Source organism: Microcaecilia unicolor, chromosome 6, assembly GCF_901765095.1.
Source record: "Microcaecilia unicolor chromosome 6, aMicUni1.1, whole genome shotgun sequence".
In the NCBI taxonomy this organism is placed as follows: Eukaryota; Metazoa; Chordata; class Amphibia; order Gymnophiona; family Siphonopidae; genus Microcaecilia; species Microcaecilia unicolor.
Window position 1 is genome coordinate 240,889,136 of NC_044036.1, and position 21,879 is coordinate 240,911,014.

General features: G+C 47.6%; 1 protein-coding gene across 1 annotated transcript in view; it reads left to right on the top strand.

Moving 5' to 3' along the window:
- RABL6 (RAB, member RAS oncogene family like 6) overlaps positions 1-21,879 on the top strand; it is a 412,427-nt gene that overhangs the window by 40,236 nt on the left and 350,312 nt on the right. Inside the window, exon 3 of the mRNA XM_030206942.1 lies at positions 12-59. Within this exon, the coding sequence (XP_030062802.1) occupies positions 12-59 (48 nt within the window). The remainder of the gene's footprint in view (positions 1-11; positions 60-21,879) is intronic.

Sequence of the window (21,879 nt, forward strand, 5' to 3'; positions counted from 1 at the left end):
TCTTTCTGTAGCCACTGATGATATTGTGAAGGTTGAAGTCTGGGATGTAGTTGATAAAGGTAAGTTATTTGTTTCTTTACATATCCTTTTATTCCTTTTATAGTAATTTGTAGCTCTTAAAACTTTTGATTACTGTGCTATGTATAGTACATTAAATATTTTTATGACAAGTAGTTAATCTTTCTAATGGCTCCCTTGGTTGTCATTTCTTAGGTGCATTAGTATCTCACAAATTCTAGCGCTGATTTAATCAGCAGCCAGCTGTCTGTTGGAGCAAGTGGGTGGGATTGTTTGTTTCTGTTCTCTGTATTATTTCAGCGGTGCTTAGCTTTTGTCTTGAGTCAGCATGATGTCATTCTGTGCTGATAATTTGTGAAAAGTTGAAGGGGTGTAATAAAATGCCACGCTCCTTTGTGCACCCATGTGTATGTCATTTGATGTGTAACATTCTGAGGATTAAAGAATAAATTGGGAAACTAACTCGGTGTGTGAAATTTTTGATGTGGTTTTAGGTTAGTTAGTAAGGTAACGTGTTTGGTTAATGAACAACATTCTGTGGAAGTAGACTGGGGTAGAAGGAAACCTAGGGCATGAGAATTTTGAAACAATTGTGCATGTTATTACATGTGCCAAATTATTTATTTATTTAGCACATTTATACCCCACTTTTTTCCACATTGTGCAGACTCAAAGTGGCTTACAGTGTACTGAGAATGGGAGAAGTTGACAAAAAACTGAGATGGATAGACCCATTTTTCTTTAAAGACAGCCAAAAACTTATCAAGATGGTTGACTGAGAAGGACGCTGCTCTTGCCTACCTTCCTTCCCAACTACAGTGTGTTCCGTACAGCGGTGTCGGGCCAGCAATGGCCACATCAATTTCGGGAGCAAGAGACAGACAGACCACTCTCCTCTAGCCGGACCAACTGCTCTCCCATCCCAGCATAAGGAAATGTCGTGTCTGAGACGTAGGAGGCAGATCAGCGCCCAGAGCGAAAGATAAACCCCCTTGGATCAGAACCTCACTGTGCCCAGGGCTCTGTGACACTGGATCACACTTGCCACCCTGTACACTGAGCAGGAACAGAGGCCCATCTAATGGAGAGCTCCTAAGTGGTTGGGCGTCCCCAGCGGGCTGTACTCCATCGCACCTGGAGCTCCTTCAGTGCCCTGAGTTTTGAGAAACAGAGAGACCGGCACACTCATCATGACCGCACCAGACTGACCTCCAGCTGATTCGAAACAAGGATCGGCTGATGACTTTCAGAGAGACCGGAGAGTGCATCAAGGAAGGACAAGAAGAAATTGCACAGAAAAGTCTTAAAATTGAGGAGGAAAAGAAAAACAATTATCAAAACCTCCTTATTTAAAGAAACCTTAGACTTGTGCACTGTAGAAAGCACAATCATCCAGAGGGAACTTGGCTGCCGACTCTCACCAGGAGCGGGACGATGCCATTGTGCATATGCATCTGGAACAAAAAATAAAAAGGAGATGGAGCACCGGACCGACGACAAGGTGAGCATGATACCGAAAAGTGAATTTGGGTTCCAGCACCCACTCACTGTCTCTTCCCATCAGGAGTGGGTGGCACCATTGTGCAAGTGCAACCAGATCATAAAGGAGATGGAGCTCCGAACCACCCATAAAGTGCACGCGTGATCCTGAAAAACACCCTTTCAACTGGGATCAGCATCTATAGAAGCCCAAAGGCGACTAGGCATTCAAGTTTAAATCTGAATTCTCCGAGGACAAGCAGGCTGTATTATTCTCACACGAGGGTCGACGTCCACGTCGGCCCGGGAACCGGCATTGCCAAAATAAAAAACAAAAACTTTGCTAGAGCTTTCTGGCGTGTGCGCACTGACATCCCGCCCGCCGTGTGAGCGCGTACCTCAGTTTCTTTTTTTTCTGCGACGAGGTGCGGCAGGTTCCTCCTGTGCTGCTCGTTTTTGCCCGGGAAGAAGAACCTTATTTTTGAGCGACTTTTTCGTCGTGTGCTTTTTCCCTTCTTTAGTTTGTATTCAAAAGTGTTTCCTTATTATAAACCCTAAGTTCTTTTTGCCTTGGTTTTCTTTCTTTTTCGACGTGGCTGGTTTCTTCCCTTTTTTTTGTGCCCTTTTTACTAGGCACAATCGAGTCCTTTGATTTCGCCGGTGCTGTTTTTCCTTCCATGTCATCGAAGACACCCAGCAGCTTCAAACGTTGTCCTTGGTGCAACTTGACCGTCTCGGGTACAGATACCCATTCTTGGTGTATCCAGTGCCTTGGGCCCGACTATAGCCCAGCTCGTTGTGCTCTGTGTCTTTGTGTGAAGAAAGGAACCCAACTAGCTTGAGAGGCCCAACGCGAGAAAGTTTTTGGGGCTCAGTCCGATCCTTCGCCATTGGTACCGAGGTTGGCGGCGTTGACATCAAGGGATGCATCGACGTCAGGAGCAGAGGTCAAGACACCCTGGGAGCAGTGAGGCATCAAGTGGGTCTCCCTTTCTCGACGCCTCCTGCTGTAAGGCACGGCCATCGTCGGACCCGATCCCGAGGCAACGTGAAGATTCAACGTCGTCCTCGTCGGCACCAAGGAGTCTCGGTGAAGAAACACAATCACCGTTCTCCTTCCACACACGGTGCTGGGAGCTCCGGGATGTCGAAGGATTCGGCACCTGAGAAGCGTTGGTACCGGGAGGATCACTCTCCCTCCATACAGGAGGTACTGATGCGTCGGCCTCTTAGCAGTCCGGTTCCTGCTCCTGAACCTCAACCGATTCTGCCACCGGCTGCTCCACCAGTCCCCCCCAGCCTTCTCCGATGGCTCTCGATGAGCGCATCTGGGCCCTGCTTCCAGAACTTCTGGAAGGATGCGCCAGTATACTTTGCCGTTGGGGGTGCTTGCGCCTTCTGTGCCATCTGCTGCAGCGGTGTCTAGCCCTTCAGCTGCGGTGAGGTCTCCGTCCTCTGTGCCGCTTGCCACCCAGGTCGACTCCCCTTTGACATCAGTGGAGGAAGCTTCACCGCAGTCCATGCGGACGTCGACCTCTCGACATTGCCATCGAGGATGTCGGTTCTTGGCGTCGAGGCAGGCTCAGTCTCGGAGTTCCCTTAGGGAAGTGCTTTCTGAAATTGAGGAGCAGTGCTCATTGGAGTCAGAGAAGGATCCCAGGCACTTCTCTTCCAATGAGTCTTTTGGGATTCCCTGTGAATTTTCCCCTCCACCTGCAAGGAGACTATCTCCTCCTGAGAGCCTCTCCTTTACCTCCTTTGTGCGGAAAATGGCTGAGGCCATTCCATTCCCTATGGAAGTGGAGGATGAGCCCAAGGCTGAGATGCTCAAGGTCCTAGGTTGCACCTCTTCACCTAAGGAGGCTGTGACAGCTCCTTTGCATAAGGTACTCAAGGAAGTTCTTATGTGAAGCTGGTCGTTCCCTCTGTCTGCCCCCGTGAACCCTAAGAAGACCGATTTTCAGTATTGGATCCACGGTGAACCTGGGTTGGTGAGGTCTCAGTTACCCCACAATTCCATGGTGGTGGACTCCGTCCTCAAAAGAGCCAAGAGTACTAGAGACCTGGACTCGTTTGGGAGGAAAACATATCAGGCCGCTATGCCTGCTCCTGTATTCAATCTTACCAGCACGAGCATTCACTTGCAGAACTTGGTGAGGCAGCTGTCTACCTTGGTCGATGCCCTCCCTCCAGAGCCTTTTCACCAGGTGGTCAGGCAGCAGAAGGCGTGTCGTAAATTCCTGCCCAGGGGAGTTTACAATACTTTTTATGTGGCATCCAGAATTGCTGCTCAGGGTGTAGCGATGCGCAGAGTCTCAGAGATCAGTCCAACCAAATTATCTTGATTCAAACTAGAGGTCTGCACGGGAACGGGGTTTGTGGGGATCCCTCCGGGTCAACGGGAGTGCCGCGGGGACGGAAATAAACATGCGGGATTCCCGTGAGGATGGAGGATGTTCTGGTGGGATTCCCGTGGGGACACGCGCACATACCTTTGTTGTAATGGGCGGAAACCAAGCTCTCCTCCAGTACGAAAAGAAGGACGCCCTCAACTATCCCGTCACAGGGATGGCCAAATACCAAGGGGGGTGTGGGGCAGAGCAAAGGCGTGGATGTGCTCTGAGAAACGTCCATTTTGGGCGTCCTTAACTGCTCCATTGCAGGGTCGGCCAAATTTCAAGGGGGTTGTCGAGCAGAGCAAAGGCGTGGATATCCTTCTTGGAGAAACGTCAATTTTGGGCGTCCTTAACTGCTCCATCGCAGGGACGGCCAAATTTCCAGGGGGTGTTGGAGGCATAGCGAAGGTGGGACTTGAGCGCCTAACAGTTAGACGTCCTTCATCCATAATCTAAAAAAAAAAAAAAAGGACGTCCCTGACAAGCACTTGCACGTTTTCACCCGGGTCTCTCTCTCATCACGTGCAGGAGATTTGCTCAAGTTGTATGTAGTGAGTCTTCCAGGCACTGCCAGACCTCGGTATCCACAGAAGAGAACTGCACAGAGGTGAGCTCAGCTGACTACTTTTATTTTTTATAAGTGTATAGGCAGTTTATTTCTCTCATGGTGGGAACTGGCTGTTTGTGAGCTGTTTTACTGCAGCTAAAGCATTAGCATACCCACTTGTTTCTTTTGTTGAGGGCATTGTGCTGTTTGGGTGACCAATAATTCTCTCTATTTTAGTGTGGAAAAAACTTCAGTTTGTTTTATGTATATATTGCCCTTTTTCTAAGATTCAGTATATTTATTTATTTATTTATTACATTTGTATCCAATAACAACCAACAAATGTAGCGGGTAAAAATAATGAATTGTGAGATAAACTTATCAATGATGGAGGGAAAGACGACCTCAGACCAGTGACATTTATTGATCAGTAAGATCACCACATTACAGTCACAAGCATGTAATCACTGGTCTTCTACCAGCCTCCTCCTTAAATGTTTAACTTATGCGCTTAAGCATATAAATAAATGCTATATATCCAAAAAACAAAACCACAGCTACTTAGCTTTATTGCAACAATAAAGCTAAGTGGGGAGGCCCTTAAGTTTGCAACAATAAAGCTAAGTAGCTGTGGTTTTGTTTTTTGGATATATAGCATTTATTTATATGCTTAAGCGCATAAGTTAAACATTTAGGGAGGAGGCTGGTAGAAGACCAGTGATTATATGATTGTGACTGTAATGTGGTGATCTTACTGATCAATAAATGTCACTGGTCTGAGGTCTTCTTTCCCTCCATCATTGATAAGTTTATCTCACAATTCATTATTTTTACCCGCTACATTTGTTGGTTGTTATTTTATACAATCTAGTGGAGTTACTCCCAGAGTTTTTTTGTTACTTTGGTAGTTATATTTGGGACCATGATTACATTTGTATCCCACATTTTCCCACCTATTTGCAGGCTCAATGTGGCTTACATAATACTGTAGAGGCGATCACCAATATTAATGAGTGAAGAAATATTTTCTCTGATTCGTTTTAAATGTATTACTCTGCATTGTGTGCCCCCTGTCCACTCCACTCAGTACTTTATACTTCCTTTTTTTACGGGGACGGGCGGGGATGGAGGAGATCACTCACGGGGACGGGTTAGATTCTGGCAGGGATGAGCGGGGACGGGTTTGATTCCAGTAGGGACGGGCGGGGATGGGTCACATTTCTGTCCCCGTGCAACTCTCTAATTCAAACAATCAGGTTGCAATGCACTACACCAACAAGCAGGGGGACACCGGATCTCGCCCTCTGTGTCAAGAAGCCGTCAGGGCGTGTTTCTCCAAGCCACTTATTTGGCAGGTGTAAACAGTCTGGCCGACAGGCTGTGCAGGTTAATGCAACCTCACGAGTGGTCGCTGAACATTAACGTAGTCCGCAAGATCTTCCGAGCGTGGGGCACCCCCTCAGTGGATCTTTTCACCACTCAACTCAACTACAAGGTCTCTCAGTTCTGTTCCAGTCTTCACGTCCACGACAGACTAGCGTCAGATGCTTTTTTCCTTCATTGGAGAGCACGCCTCCTGTTTGCGTATCCTCCCATACCTCTAGTAGGGAAGACTTTGCTGAAACTCAAGCAAGACCGTGGAACCATGATCCTGATCGCACCCTTATTGCTGTGTCAGATTTGCTTCCCACTTCTTCTGGAGTTGTCCTCCAGAGAACTGTGGAGATTGGAGTGTTTTCCAACCCTCATTACTCAGAACGAGAGGTCACTTCTACATCCCAACCTGCAGTCTCTGGCTCTCACAGCCTAGATGTTGAGAGCTTAGAATTCGCCTCCTTGGCTCTATCAGAGGCTGTCTCCCGGGTCTTGCTTTTCAAATGGAGGAGGTTTGCTATCTGGTGTGACAGCAGGACCCTAGATCCTCTCTCTTGTCCTACACAGACCCTGCTTGAATACCTTCTACACTTGTTGCTTCATGAGAGGTTTGCGTTTGTCAAAGCCCCCTGTCAAACCTCCTCCAGTGATATGGGATCTCAACATTGTTCTCACTCAGCTGATGAATGCTCCTTTTGAGCCACTGAATTCCTGCCATCTGAAGTACTTGACCTGGAAGGTCATTTTCTTGGTGGCTGTTACTTCAGCTCGTAGGGTCAGTGAGCTTCAGGCCCTAGTAGTGGATGCACCTTATACTAAGTTTTGTCACAACAGAGTAGTCCTCTGCATGCACCCTAAGTTCCTGCCTAAGGTGGTGTTGGAGTTCCATCTGAACCAGTCGATTGTTTTGCCAACATTCTTTCCCTGTCCTCATGCCCACTCTGGCAAAAGCAGCTTGACACCTTGGACTGCAAGAGAGCATTGGCTTTTTACATGGAGTGAATGAAGCCGTACAGACAGTTCGCCCAGTTGTTTGTTTCTTTCAGTCCCAACAGGAGGGGAGTCGCCATCAGAAAACGCACAGTCTCCAATTGGCTAGCAGATTACATTTCCTTCACTTATGGCCAAGCTGGACTGACTCTGGAGGGCCATGTCACGGCTCATAATGTCAGAGCCATGGCTGTGTTGGTGGCCCACTTAAAGTCAGCCTCCATTGAAGAGATTTGCAAAGCTGCAACATAGTCTTCAGTCCACACATTCACTTTACATTACTGTCTTGAACAGGATACCCGACGCGACAGTCGGTTTGGGCAGTCGGTACTGTAGAATCTGTTTGGGGTTTAGAATCTAACTCCACCCACCTAGGCCCGTTCTATTCTGTTCCAGGCTGCACTCTCCGCTAACTGTATATAGTTTCAGGTTAACCTATGTTAAGTCCTCACCGTTGCGAGGCCCAATTGACCAATGTTTATTGGTTTTGGTGAGCCTGCATGCTAGGGATACCCCACATGTGAGAATAATTCAGCCTGCTTGTCCTCTGAGAAAACGAAGATACTTACCTGTAGCAGGTATTCTCCGAGGACAAGCAGGCTGCTTGTTCTCACTGATGGGTGACGTCCACGGCAGCCCCTCCAATCGGAAACTTCACTAGCAAAGGCCTTTGCTAGTCCTCGTGCGCCCATGCGCACCGCGCATGCGCGGCCGTCTTCCCGCCCGAACCGGCTCGTGTTCGTCAGTCTTCTTTTGTCCGCGCTCGGTACGGTCGTGTTTTCGCCGTGTCGCGCCCCGGAAAGTCGACCTCGCGCGTCGTTCTTACTTGGTGTTAAAAAAAACAAAAAAAACTCTGTGTGGCAGGAGACTCTTCGGTCTTTTTTCCTTCTGATATTTCCAGTTTTTCGCCTCGGTAAGTTTTCTTTCGTCGTCGGGGTAGGCCGCTTTTAGGCCTCGGGTCGAAGTTTTCTTCCCCTTGTTTTTGTGGTGCCTTTTCCGCCATTTCGACTTTTGATCTCGCCAGCGTGATTTTTCCGCCCATGACATCGAAGTCTCCCAGCGGCTTCAAGAAGTGCACCCAGTGCGCCCGGGTCATCTCGCTCACTGATAGGCACGCGTCGTGTCTTCAGTGCTTGGGAGCTGGGCACCGCCCGCAGGCCTGTAGTCTGTGTTCCCTTTTACAAAAGCGAACTCAGGTAGCGAGATTGGCCCAGTGGAATGTTTTGTTCTCGGGCTCTTCGTCGGCATCGGCACCGGGAGGATCCAGTGCATCGATGTCGTCAGTGCCCGGACCTTCATCTTCGCCCCTGACTGCATCGAGTGTATCGAGGCATCGACCCTCTGCATCGGGGCGACATCGGAGGGCGGCGTCGGTGACATCGAGACCTCCTCTTTTGCTGATGTCGTCGGACGGTGGTGCTTCGTCTGGAGCGCAGGTGAGGGCTGTCCATTCCCCTGCTGGTGGCGGTGAGCCTTCGGGTGGGTCTCCTCCTGCCCTGAGGGCTCCCGCGGTACAGCCCCCCCGAGACCGACCTTCTTCGGCCTCGGCCCCGAGGAAGCGACGGCTGGATTCGACGTCCTCCTCGTTGGTGCCGGGAAGCTCCGGTGACATGCTTCGCTCCAAGAAATCGAAGAAGCATCGTCACCGGTCCCCTTCCCGTGTCGGCACCGAGAGCTCTGGATTGCCGAGGGAGTCGGCACCCAGTAGGCATCGGCACCGAGAGGACCGCTCACCCTCTGTTCAGGAGGTGTCGATACGCTCCACTCTGGACAGCCCGGAACAGCCTCCACGCCCGGAACAGGTTTTGACATCGACTCCTGCATCGACATTGATGTCTTTCTCCACAGCCGCTCTGCACGAGAGCCTCCGGGCCGTTCTCCCAGAGATCCTGGGGGAGCTGTTGCGCCCTACCCCTCCGGTACTCGAGCGAGGCGCCGGCTGGCCCCATGCCCGAGGTGAGGCCTTCCGCATCTACCGACTGTGGTCGCTTCCCAGGAAGGCTCCCCGACTACGTCGGCGGAGGGAGCTTCGCCGATGCGGGCGAGAGAGTCTACCTCTCGACGCTCCCATCGTGGACGTGGCTCCGAGTCGGGCACGGTTGCAGACACAGGTCCGTGAACTTGTGTCTGACACCGAAGGTGAGGCCTCGTGGGAAGAGGAAGAAGACATCAGATATTTCTCTGACGAGGAGTCTGAGGGTCTTCCTTCCGATCCCACTCCCTCTCCTGAAAGACAGCTTTCTCCTCCCGAGAGTCTGTCTTTCGCTTCCTTTGTCCGGGAGATGTCTACGGCCATCCCCTTCCCGGTGGTTGTGGAGGACGAGCCCAGGGCTGAAATGTTTGAGCTCCTGGACTATCCTTCTCCACCTAAGGAAGCGTCCACAGTACCCATGCATCATGTCCTCAAAAAGACATTGCTGGCGAACTGGACCAAGCCTCTAACTAACCCCCACATTCCCAAGAAGATCGAGTCCCAGTACCGGATCCATGGGGACCCAGAGCTGATGCGCACTCAGTTGCCTCACGACTCTGGAGTTGTGGATTTGGCCCTAAAGAAGGCTAATTCTAGGAAGCATGCTTCGGCGCCCCTGGGCAAAGACTCTAGAACCTTAGACTCCTTTGGGAGGAAGGCCTACCATTCTTCAATGCTCGTGGCCAAAATTCAGTCGTACCAGCTCTACACGAGCATCCACATGCGGAACAATGTGCGGCAGTTGGCGGGCTTGGTGGACAAGCTCCCCCCTGAGCAAGCCAAGCCTTTTCAGGAGGTGGTCAGGCAGCTGAAGGCGTGCAGAAAATTCCTGGCCAGAGGGGTGTATGACACCTTTGATGTTGCGTCCAGGGCTGATGCCCAAGGTGTGGTGATGCGCAGACTCTCATGGCTGCGTGCCTCCGACCTGGAGAATAGAATCCAGCAGCGGATTGCGGACTCGCCTTGCCGTGCGGATAATATTTTTGGAGAGAAGGTCGAGCAGGTGGTAGAGCAGCTCCACCAGCGGGACACCGCATTCGACAAGTTCTCCCGCCGGCAGCCTTCAGCATCTACTTCTACAGGTAGAAGATTTTTCGGGGGAAGGAAGACTGTTCCCTACTCTTCTGGCAAGCGTAGGTACAATCCTCCTTCTCGACAGCCTGTGGCCCAGGCTAAGCCCCAGCGCTCTCGCTCTCGTCAGCAGCGTGCGCCTCAGCAAGGCCCATCGGCTCCCCAGCAAAAGCAAGGGACGAGCTTTTGACTGGCTCCAGCAGAGCATAGCCGACATCCAAGTATCAGTGCCGGGCGACCTACCAGTCGGGGGGAGGTTGAAAGCTTTTCACCAAAGGTGGCCTCTCATAACCTCCGATCAGTGGGTTCTCCAAATAGTCCGGCAAGGATACACCCTCAATTTGGCCTCAAAACCTCCAAATTGTCCACCGGGAGCTCAATCCTACAGCTTCCAGCACAAGCAGGTACTTGCAGAGGAACTCTCCGCCCTTCTCAGCGCCAATGCGGTCGAGCCCGTGCCATCCGGGCAAGAAGGGCTGGGATTCTATTCCAGGTACTTCCTTGTGGAAAAGAAAACAGGGGGGATGCGTCCCATCCTAGACCTAAGGGCCCTGAACAAATATCTGGTCAAAGAAAAGTTCAGGATGCTTTCCCTGGGCACCCTTCTACCCATGATTCAGCAAAACGATTGGCTATGCTCTCTGGACTTGAAGGACGCCTACACTCACATCCCGATACTGCCAGCTCACAGACAGTATCTGCGATTTCAGCTGGGCACACGTCACTTCCAGTACTGTGTGCTACCCTTTGGGCTCGCCTCTGCGCCCAGAGTGTTCACAAAGTGCTTGGCTGTAGTAGCAGCGGCACTTCGCAGACTGGGGGTACACGTGTTCCCATATCTCGACGATTGGTTGGTGAAGAACACATCCGAGGCAGGAGCCCTGCAGTCCATGCAGATGACTATTCGCCTCCTGGAGCTACTGGGGTTTGTGATAAATTATCCAAAGTCCCATCTTCTCCCAGTGCAGAAACTCGAATTCATAGGAGCTCTGCTGGATTCTCGGATGGCTCGCGCCTATCTTCCAGAGACGAGAGCCATCGCGGGTGCGAGCGTCCCAGCAGATCACAGCTCGGTAGATGTTGAGATTGCTGGGCCACATGGCCTCCACAGTTCATGTGACTCCCATGGCCCGCCTTCACATGAGATCTGCTCAATGGACCCTAGCTTCCCAGTGGTTTCAGGCTGCTGGGGATCTAGAAGACGTGATCCACCTGTCCACGAGTTTTCTCGAATCCCTGTATTGGTGGACGATTTGGTCCAATTTGACTCTGGGACGTCCTTTCCAAATTCCTCAGCCACAAAAGGTGCTGACCACGGATGCGTCTCTCCTGGGATGGGGAGCTCATGTCGATGGGCTTCACACCCAAGGAAGCTGGTCCCTCCAGGAACGCGATCTGCAGATCAATCTTCTGGAGTTACGAGCGATCTGGAACGCTCTGAAGGCTTTCAGAGATCGGCTGTCCCACTAAATTATCCAAATTCAGACAGACAACCAGGTTGCCATGTATTACGTCAAGCAGGGGGGCACCGGATCTCGCCCCCTGTGTCAGGAAGCCGTCAGCATGTGGCTCTGGGCTCGCCGTCACGGCATGGTGCTCCAAGCCACATATCTGGCAGGCGTAAACAACAGTCTGGCCGACAGGTTGAGCAGGATTATGCAACCTCACGAGTGGTCGCTCAATTCCCGAGTGGTGCGCCAGATCTTCCAAGCGTGGGGCACCCCCTTGGTAGATCTCTTCGCATCTCAAGCCAACCACAAGGTCCCTCAGTTCTGTTCCAGGCTTCAGGCCCACGGCAGACTGGCATCGGATGCCTTCCTCCTGGACTGGGGGGAGGGTCTGCTGTATGCTTATCCTCCCATACCTCTGGTGGGGAAGACTTTGTTGAAACTCAAGCAAGACCGAGGCACCATGATTCTGATTGCTCCTTTTTGGCCGCGTCAGATCTGGTTCCCTCTTCTTCTGGAGTTGTCCTCCGAAGAACCGTGGAGATTGGAGTGTTTTCCGACCCTCATCACACAGGACGAAGGGGCGCTTCTGCATCCCAACCTCCAGTCCCTGGCTCTCACGGCCTGGATGTTGAGAGCGTAGACTTTGCCTCTTTGGGTCTGTCAGAGGGTGTCTCCCGCATCTTGCTTGCTTCCAGGAAAGATTCCACTAAGAGGAGTTACTTCTTTCTGTGGAGGAGGTTTGCCGTCTGGTGTGACAGCAAGGCCCTAGATCCTCGCTCTTGTCCTACACAGACCCTGCTTGAATACCTTCTGCACTTGTCTGAGTCTGGTCTCAAGACCAACTCTGTAAGGGTTCACCTTAGCGCAATCAGTGCATACCATTACCGTGTGGAATGTAAGCCGATCTCAGGACAGCCTTTAGTTGTTCGCTTCATGAGAGGTTTGCTTTTGTCAAAGCCCCCTGTCAAGCCTCCTACAGTGTCATGGGATCTCAATGTCGTTCTCACCCAGCTGATGAAACCTCCTTTTGAGCCACTGAACTCCTGCCATCTGAAGTACTTGACCTGGAAGGTCATTTTCTTGGTGGCAGTTACTTCAGCTCGTAGAGTCAGTGAGCTTCAGGCCCTGGTAGCCCAGGCCCCTTACACCAAATTTCATCATAACAGAGTAGTCCTCCGCACTCACCCTAAGTTCTTGCCAAAGGTTGTGTCGGAGTTCCATCTGAACCAGTCAATTGTCTTGCCAACATTCTTTCCCCGTCCTCATTCCTGCCCTGCTGAACGTCAGCTGCACACATTGGACTGCAAGAGAGCATTGGCCTTCTATCTGGAGCGGACACAGCCCAACAGACAGTCCGCCCAATTGTTTGTTTCTTTTGATCCCAACAGAAGGGGAGTGGCTGTGGGGAAACGCATCATATCCAATTGGCTAGCAGATTGCATTTCCTTCACTTACGCCCAGGCTGGGCTGGCTCTTGAGGGTCATGTCACGGCTCATAATGTTAGAGCCATGGCAGCGTCGGTATCCCACTTGAAGTCAGCCACTATTGAAGAGATTTGCAAAGCTGCGACGTGGTCATCTGTCCACACATTCACATCTCATTACTTCCTGCAGCAGGATACCCGACGCGACAGTCGGTTCGGGCAGTCAGTGCTTCACAACCTGTTCGGGCTTTAGGATCCAACTCCACCCCCCGAGGGCCCTGTTTGTTCTGTTCCAGGCTGCACTCTCAGTTAGTTGGTAAATTTTTTAGGTCAATCTCAGTAATGTCCTCGCCGTTGCGAGGCCCAATTGACCATGGTTGTTGTTTTGAGTGAGCCTTGGGGCTAGGGATACCCCATCAGTGAAAACAAGCAGCCTGCTTGTCCTCGGAGAAAGTGAATGCTACATACCTGTAGAAGGTATTCTCCGAGGACAGCAGGCTGATTGTTCTCACAAACCCGCCCGCCTCCCCTTTGGAGTTGTGTCTTCCCTTGCTTTGTCTTGCTACATATGGGACTGACGAACACGAGCCGGTTTGGGCGGGAAGACGGCCGCGCATGGGCGCGCGAGGACTAGCAAAGGCCTTTGCTAGTGAAATTTCCGATTGGAGGGGCTGCCGTGGACGTCACCCATCAGTGAGAACAATCAGCCTGCTGTCCTCTGAGAATACCTTCTACAGGTATGTAGCATTCGCTTTCTCCGAGGACAGCAGGCTGATTATTCCCACAATCCCACTCACCTCTCCTTGGAGTTGTTTTTTGCTATTTGTTTATGCTTTCGATTTAACTGAGGTACATGCTTGTGCGGCGGATGGGAAGTCAGTCCGCGCATGTGTATTGAACGCGCGCCAGTATGCTCTAGCAAAGTTTTTGTTTTTTTGCTGTGGAAAATGCCAGTTCCCTTGCTGACGAGGACGTTGACCCACGTGTGAGAATAATCAGTCTGCTGTCCTCTGAGAATACCTGCTACAGGTAAGTATCTTCGCTTTCTCCAGTATACATCTGTGATTCTATATTTAGTAACTGCTCATAAAAAGCTACGAGAAAACTCCCCCTGGAAGCAGGATCTATATACCGGAAACCACCAGAGCCTCACGGTGCATAAGCCCAGTCGATCCACAGCCCCAATCCCAGAACACCTCCCATATCACGTCGGCAGGCACAGAACACATAACAATAGATTTGCCCACATGCCTGCTTAGTATATATCAAAAACAAAAAACCTAAATGGCTTAGATAACTCCTAATGAAGTTAGGTTACTAAAATATACTGGTAGGAGAAGATCAATCAGAGTATTCGCAATCAGCAACCAGGTGGAGTCTCATCTCTTTTGCACGAATATTCACATCACTCCCTTGGTGACTCTTTTACCGTGCATAGGTTTTAATCATCGATGGTGGTTTAAGTCGATGATTAAAACCTATGCACGGTAAAAGAGTCACCAAGGGAGTGATGTGAATATTCGTGCAAAAGAGATGAGACTCCACCTGGTTGCTGATTGCGAATACTCTGATTGATCTTCTCCTACCAGTATATTTTAGTATATATCAAAGCAGAGCAGTTTTCCATAAAGAAACAAATATAGATACTATTCCACCTTTGTCAAATGAAACAGTCTTTCCATATACTTAATTCTCAAGACACTATCGGGCTTTATTTTTGAAAGTGATCGCCGGCCATTTCCCGACACAAATCGGGAGATGTCCGGCAATCTCTCAAAAGCGGCTTTCCCGTCGCCTTATCGTTGAAAAACAAAACTGGCGAGCTCTGGCATTTGGCCGGGCTAAACCGTATTATCGGGAAAAAAAAAGATGGCCGGCCATCTTTTTCGATAATATGGTTCCGGCCAGCTGTTGCGCCGCCGCCAAAATACATTGCCGACGATCTATTTCGCCGGCGACGTTCGATTATGCCCCTCTGTCAGTGTATCCCATCCCAGTGAGAATTATTTGTGGGTATGCATGTTAGTGATGATGTCATTAGAAAGCGAATAAAAAGTACAGCGCATTCTCCAGTGTTTAAAATGTTTCAGCGCCATTGCTTCAGATGCTTGGAGGAGTCCTACCCTGTTTAAGCAGTCAAAACTATGCTATAAGGTTAAGTTTTTGAAAAAGGTTTAATTAGTTAAGAGGAAATGAGTAGGTTTTCCTATAACCTAATTGCACATTTTTGTTTAGTTGAGCCCCTGAATATGCTATTGGCGAAACGCATTAGAATGCGTAAGCACCATTGCTTCAGACTCCTGATGGAGTCCTACCCTGTTTAAGCAGTCAAAACTATGCTATAAGTTGAGCCCCTGAAGATGCTATCGGCAAAACGCATTAGAATGCGTAGGGTTTAACTCGGATTGAGCAAGGGAACACAACAGCCGGTTCTATAAGCGGTGGAAAGAAAGGATATATACAGCTTGCCTGAAGATACTTTTGAGGAATATAGCGAAAAGAATACTGAGAAAAACTACAGAAGAACAAGGATAGTAATACACCACGAAGTTGTTTCAAGATAAGTGGTTTACGGATCAGCGTTGATCAGCATTGAATTAATAAAGGCCAAAATCACCTTGTGGGTTAAACATGTGAAGTAACTGAATTCTTTATAAGATAAATGACGAACTGTTGATCCTTAATATCAGAGTCATATAGGGAAAGAAATAAGATTTATCTGATTCAGTGGAGAGGAAGTAATTGCATTAGTAATTCAGTGTAAAGAATGTCTCTGTATAGCGCTACAGTGTTAAGCTGTGACAGTTGTGTTATATAGTATTAATGGGACTGTATGAATGAGGTGATAATAGGATTATAGGAAAACTGGGTAAAATGCGATAGAGCATTTATGTTTAGTCATCAAGAAGATAGTTTTTGATATTATTAGAATAAAAACCGGATTGCGGTATACCTAAATTGTAGTTACTGTGTTAAAGGAATTCCAGTGAGAATGGGATATGGCCGGTATGGGGACAAACTTTAAGCTTCCTCCACTGAAGACTGAATGATGTTTAATCATCGTATCAATATCTAAGTTGAGAAATGACCTAGGCCCTAAGAGCTATATAGAGTTGCTCTTTTGAATGCGAGTTCAGTAAGAAATAAAGGAACTATTTTATTTGATTTAGCAACTGAAGGGGAATATGACATCGTATGTATCACTGAAACTTGATTATTGGTTGAAAATATCATGATTTTAAACCAGATCTATCCCACTGGTTTCCACATCATTCCTCAGCCCTGCCTTGACAAAAAAGGAGGTAGGGTTCTTGTGATCTTTAAAGATTTTATCAATTTGATAAAAAATGAGATCTTAAACACTCACGGAATTGAGTTACTGGCACTATCTTTTAAAAATTGTGTGCATCTTACTATGTTATTGTGTTCAAGGGATCTTGAGTACTAATTATTCTCCCTTAATTGAAGTTGTGCATAGCTTAAATTTCGTCCCATCCAACACAGTTATATTAGTGGTCTTTAATCTTCATGTAGATTGTAGTGACACTAACAGTAAGGTCATTGAATTCTTAGACATTGTTTGAGACGCTAGGATAGAAACATATCTCTCCCAATCAACTCATAATAAGGGTCATATTTTAGATCTAATTTCCTATATAATAATTCTCACCTCCAACAGGATGTGCCTGGGACCGTGCCTGCCGGAAGTGGTCTGCTAGGCAGACACGCACTGATGTCAGTGAGGTCAGTGACAGACAATTTGGCAAAGCAAAACAATCTGAGTGCTGGCCATTAGGACACAGGGTTGATAGGAGAGTTTTAAAAGACTGAAGGAACCGAAAGTGTTAAATGGGGGGAGTTCTGAACGACTGAAAGACATGAACATTTGGGAAAGGAAAACAAACTGAATGCTGGCCATTAGGACACAGGGTAGATAGGAGAGTTTTAAAAGACTGAAGGAAACGAAAGTGTTAAACTGGAGAAGGGGGGGGGGGGGGGAGTTGTGAACGACTGAAAGACATGCAAATTTGGGACAGGAAAACAATCTCAATGCTGGCCATTAGCACACAGGGTACATAGGACAGTTTTAAAAGACTGAAGGAACCGAAAGTGTTCGGGGGGGGGGGGGGGGGGGGCAAGTTCTGAATGAATGAAAGAAATGAAAATTTACGAGAGGAACACAATCTGAATGCCGGGCATTTGGACACAGGGTAGATAGAACACTTTAAATAAAAATGAAGGACGTGAAAGTGTTACATCTTGGGGGAGGTGTGAGGAGGAAAGCGGTGGGGTATCCGGATACTGGACGTTAGGGCCACGGGGGTACATAGACTTTTGAAAGCCTTAAGGAACCCAAAGTGTGGGAGGGAGGAGGAAAAGGAGGGGAGGGAACGGGGTGAGGGGCATTGGAAACAGGGGAGAGGGCCCTGCCACACACTCTCATTCTCACACACACACTGTCACACAGACAGTCTCACTCTGTCACACACCTGCACATTCACTCTGGTTCTCTCTCTCAAACTTACACACTCCCAGGAAAACCTTGCTAGCGCCCGTTTCATTCGTTCCAGAAACGGGCCTTTTTTACTAGTTTATAGATAAAAGACTCCATCATTTTCATTCTACTGGATAGTGACATTAAGCATGTCCCCTGGTCTGATCATGCTCTGATAAGTTTTAATGTGAGTATTGGTAGAAAAAAGATATATAAAATCTATGAGAAGACAATTGAGAAACGAGACAAATTTGAAATAACCAGCCTCAGCTATAGTCAGCTCAAAAATCATAGGACTTCATGAAAAATGCTTAGATGATACTGTTTAATCCTGGAATAAATATCTTGTTGGACTCTCTGGATGATGAAACAAATCATGATACGATGATCTCATTCTGTTCCCTAGTTTAATGATGATTTGAGAGAGCTAAAAAATCATAAAGCCAAGAGTGAATGGAGGAAATACCCATCTAATATTTCCCTAGATTCATATAACTCAAAATTAGACCAATATAATGCTGTGTCCCTGAAAAGTTTAAAATAAATAAAAAATTAACAAGGTTATTGAATCTGCCCCTTCTCAATCCAGGGAGTTTTTCTTGACATTAAAGAACCTTCTTACTTTAAAAGCTGACAATACAAAATCTGAAGTAGCCATTACTAGTCAGTAATTTGCTGAGGCCTTCTCAAATAAGATTGCTAATATTATTGCATCCTTTGACCAGTCTCCACTGTGAATTTGAATTGATCGACAATCCAGGCTGATCAGATCTGGACAAAGTTTGCTCTGTTAATAAGAAACAAATGCCTTCTATTTTAGGGAAAAAATTTTCAGGCTTTATATGTGATCCTTGTCATGCTTCTGTAATTAAGGCGTTAGAAAATGTAACAATGAATGCTGTGTTATCTATAGTGAACAAAACTTTGACTGAGGGACAGCTGGTTGACTTATTAAAATTAGCATCAGTGAGACCACTACTTAAAAATGATAAGATGTCTCGAAGGTAGATAACTTTAGGCTAATTTCTTCTCTCCCATTCCTGGCTAAAGTAATTGAAAAAGCTTTACTATCTCGGTTAGTTGATTTTATGATTGAACATCGGGTGCTGGACCGATACTAATTTGGTTTCAGGAGTGAACATGACACTGAAACACTAATGTTATCTTTGTGTGATCTTATCAGGATGGGATTTGATAAAGGAGGATCCTTCCTCTTAGTCTCATAGATATCTCTAGTGCATTTGACTCTATTAACCACATGATCCTGCTGTAAAGATTGCAAGAGATTGGAATTTGCAGGAACAGTTAGAAAATGGTTTTCCTCATTTCTGGAAGGATGACACTACTGTGTGATGCAGAGGAAAGACAGTTCTGATATGATCAGTCTGACCACTAGGGTCCCCCAAGGTGTCAGCCCTATTCTCAATTTTGTTTAATATTTTTCTCCTTCCACTGTGCACACTTCTCAAAGAATTGGGTGTCCACTACTATATTTATGCAGACAACATCCAATTCTTCTTTAAGGTAGAGAATTCAGTGAATGAAAGTATCCAGTTACTATGCTCCTACCTCAGAACGATTAAGCAATGGATGAAAGAAAACCAGCTCAGTATCAGTATGGCAAAAACACAGGCCATTGTCTTATCTGACTCAGCTCCAGTTAATGTTCCAGATTCTTTCCTAATAGATGATATCAAGATTGCGCTCAGCAAGAAAATTTGATCCCTGGATGTTCTGATAGTCGCATTGCTGGATATGAAATTGCAGGTAGCCAAACTAAGACGTGAGAAGGCTGAAGGATTATTTAACCTCTGAGAACTGTCATCTTGTGATTCAAAGTATCATAATGCCTCACTTTGATTACAGCAATGCATTACTGTTGGGTTCACCAAAATACGTCCTTCAGTCATTACAAATTGCATAAAACGCCATAGCACATGTACTTCGGGGAATGAACCATTCCAAACATATTAATCCTGCCCTTGTCTTTCTGCACTGGTTGTCCATTGCTTATAGAGTGCAATGCAAGATTCTACTGTTAGTGTTTAAGGTGCTGACCAACAAAATCTCCCAGTAATCTCAGCAGATCTGCATATACATAAGCCCCCTAGGTCCTTGAGGTCTGCATACCCTAATCTACTTGATGTTCCCTCTTTCAAGACTGTTTTTCTAGATAAATACAGGAATTTGATCCATATTGCTGGACCTAGACTGTGGAACTCCTTGCCCGACCAGCTCCCGAGCCTTACGCAATTTAGGCGAATTCAAAAAAGCTCTAAAATCTATTCTTTTCCAATGAGCCTTCAAAATCCTCTTTTGAGAGTAAACTAAACTTCGAACCTCTCAAACCTGTTGTACAATGATAAGACAGACTTGATTATAATGTATGTCTGAAAAGTGTCTTACTACTACTACTTAACATTTCTAGAGCGCTACTAGGGTTACGCAGCGCTGTACAAAATAAAGAAGGACGGTCCCTGCTCAAAGGAGCTTACAATCTAAGGAACGAAATGTCAAGTTGGGCAGTCTAGGTTTCCTGGGCAGAGGTGTAGAGGTTAGGTGCCGAAGGCGACATTGAAGAGGTGGGCTTTAAGCAGAGATTTGAACATGGGCAGGGAGGGGGCCTGGCGTATGGGCTCGGGGAGTTTGTTCCACGCGTGGGGTGAGGCGAGGCAAAAAGGGCGGAGTCTGGAGTTGGCGGTGGTGGAGAAGGGTACTGAAAGGAGGGATTTGTCTTGAGAGCGGAGGGTACGGATAGGAACGTAAGGGGAGATGAGGGTTGAGAGGTAAGGAGGGGCTGCAGATCGAGTACATTTGTAGGTTAGTAGCAGAAGCTTGAACTGAATGCGGTACTTGATCGGAAGCCAATGAAGTGACTTGAGGAGACTGGTGGTATGAGTGTATCGGTTCAGGCGGAAGATAAGACGTGCGGCAGAGTTCTGAACGGACTGAAGGGGGGATAGGTGGCTAAGTGGGAGACCAGTGAGGAGCAGGTTGCAGTAGTCAAGGCGAGAGGTAACGAGGGAGTGGATGAGAGTTCGGGTGGTGTGCTCAGAGAGGAAAGGGCGGATTTTGCTAATGTTATAGAGGAAGAAGCGACAGGTCTTGGTTATCTGCTGGATGTGCGCAGAGAATGTGTATTGTTCCCTGCTCAGGATTGTAGATGTGTGGGTTGTAATTTTTTTAAAATAAATAAATAAGCTACTGTAAGGACAAAAGCAGCACCCGTTTCAACCCCAGATATCAATTGAGAAAATTTGCTGTTGAACAAGAAATAGTTCTGCCACATTGCAATCTCAATTAACCAAAAATTCAGTAACACCAATTTGGGATGAGGTGGTCGATCCAGAGTAGCTCTAATTATCTGTATAGTTTCCAGCTGTTAGATACTTGTATATAGGGAAGCACACATCCAAGAACACAAAAAGCATAGAAGATAGGCAGAATTAGGTAATTCCACTATCTGTAACAATTGTAAAAAATAAAGTTGTGCCCTTAATGTAAAATTTTATAGTGGACAGACTCAGTTGTAGAAACTTGTTGATATGCTTATATAAAGCTCTTTTTACGGGATCTCGCGAGATGTGCTGAAGGAAGCGGTCGCAAGTCCGCTGCTCTCCCTGCCTTCTCCCCGAAGCGGCCCGAATTTTAATAATAAAACGCTGGCCGAACAGAGGAAAACGATACTCAGGCACCAGTATATGGATAAATATATGACAAGAAGTGCGGAGGCTATGCCCGGAAAAGCTCCAAAGAAAGAACCTGAAAAACACGGGAGCGGGCAGGATAACAAAATGGCAGCGAGCCCGGAACCCGCAACAAAACTTCTTACGGAGGCCCAAATACAGCAGCTTATGGAAGCGGTCAAAACAGCACTGGCCCCACAATTTGCGCTGCTAGCTGGACAAATCGCTACCTTCGAACAAGGCCTGGCGGAAACGAGCCATAAGACGGAGGAGCTTGAGAAACGGATGTCCACAATAGAAGATGATGAAAAAGGCCATACAGAGACCATGGCACAGCTACAAAAAACAGTGGCAGACCAGGCCCAACAGATCGATGATCTTGAAAACAGATCAAGTCACTCTAATTTGAGAATAGTGGGCATACCAGAGACAGTACCGGACTCTTTGCTGGGCTCGCTGTTGGAGAAATGGCTTCAATCCGAATTCGCATTAACAGACAGCTCAGGAAAGCTATGCCTGGAGAGAGCGCATCGAATAGGCAGACGGGTGCGCGCAGGTGAAAGGCCCAGAGTAGTGATAATTAAAGTACATAACTATATACACAAGATGGAGATTCTAAATGGAGCGAGACGGAAATGGCAGTCCCTAAAATATGATGAGACGTCAGTTAAAATATTCCAAGATTACTCAGCATCTCTGCAGGCGAGGCGGAAAGCTTTTGGGCCAGCATGCAAGCAATTATCGGAAGCTGGGATTCGCTTTATGCTAGTATACCCTGCACTGCTTAAAATCCACCACAACGGAGCGTGGATTACACTTGCTACCCCGGTGGCGGCGTCCAAGTTTTTGGAAGAACATCTTAGAATGGACACTAAGGACTGAGAGGACTTGACCTGAGCTAAGACAAGGCAGAGAAAGATTCAACAAACACATGGTGAAATATAAAAAGGACCCACTGGAGGGGGAATAATTATCC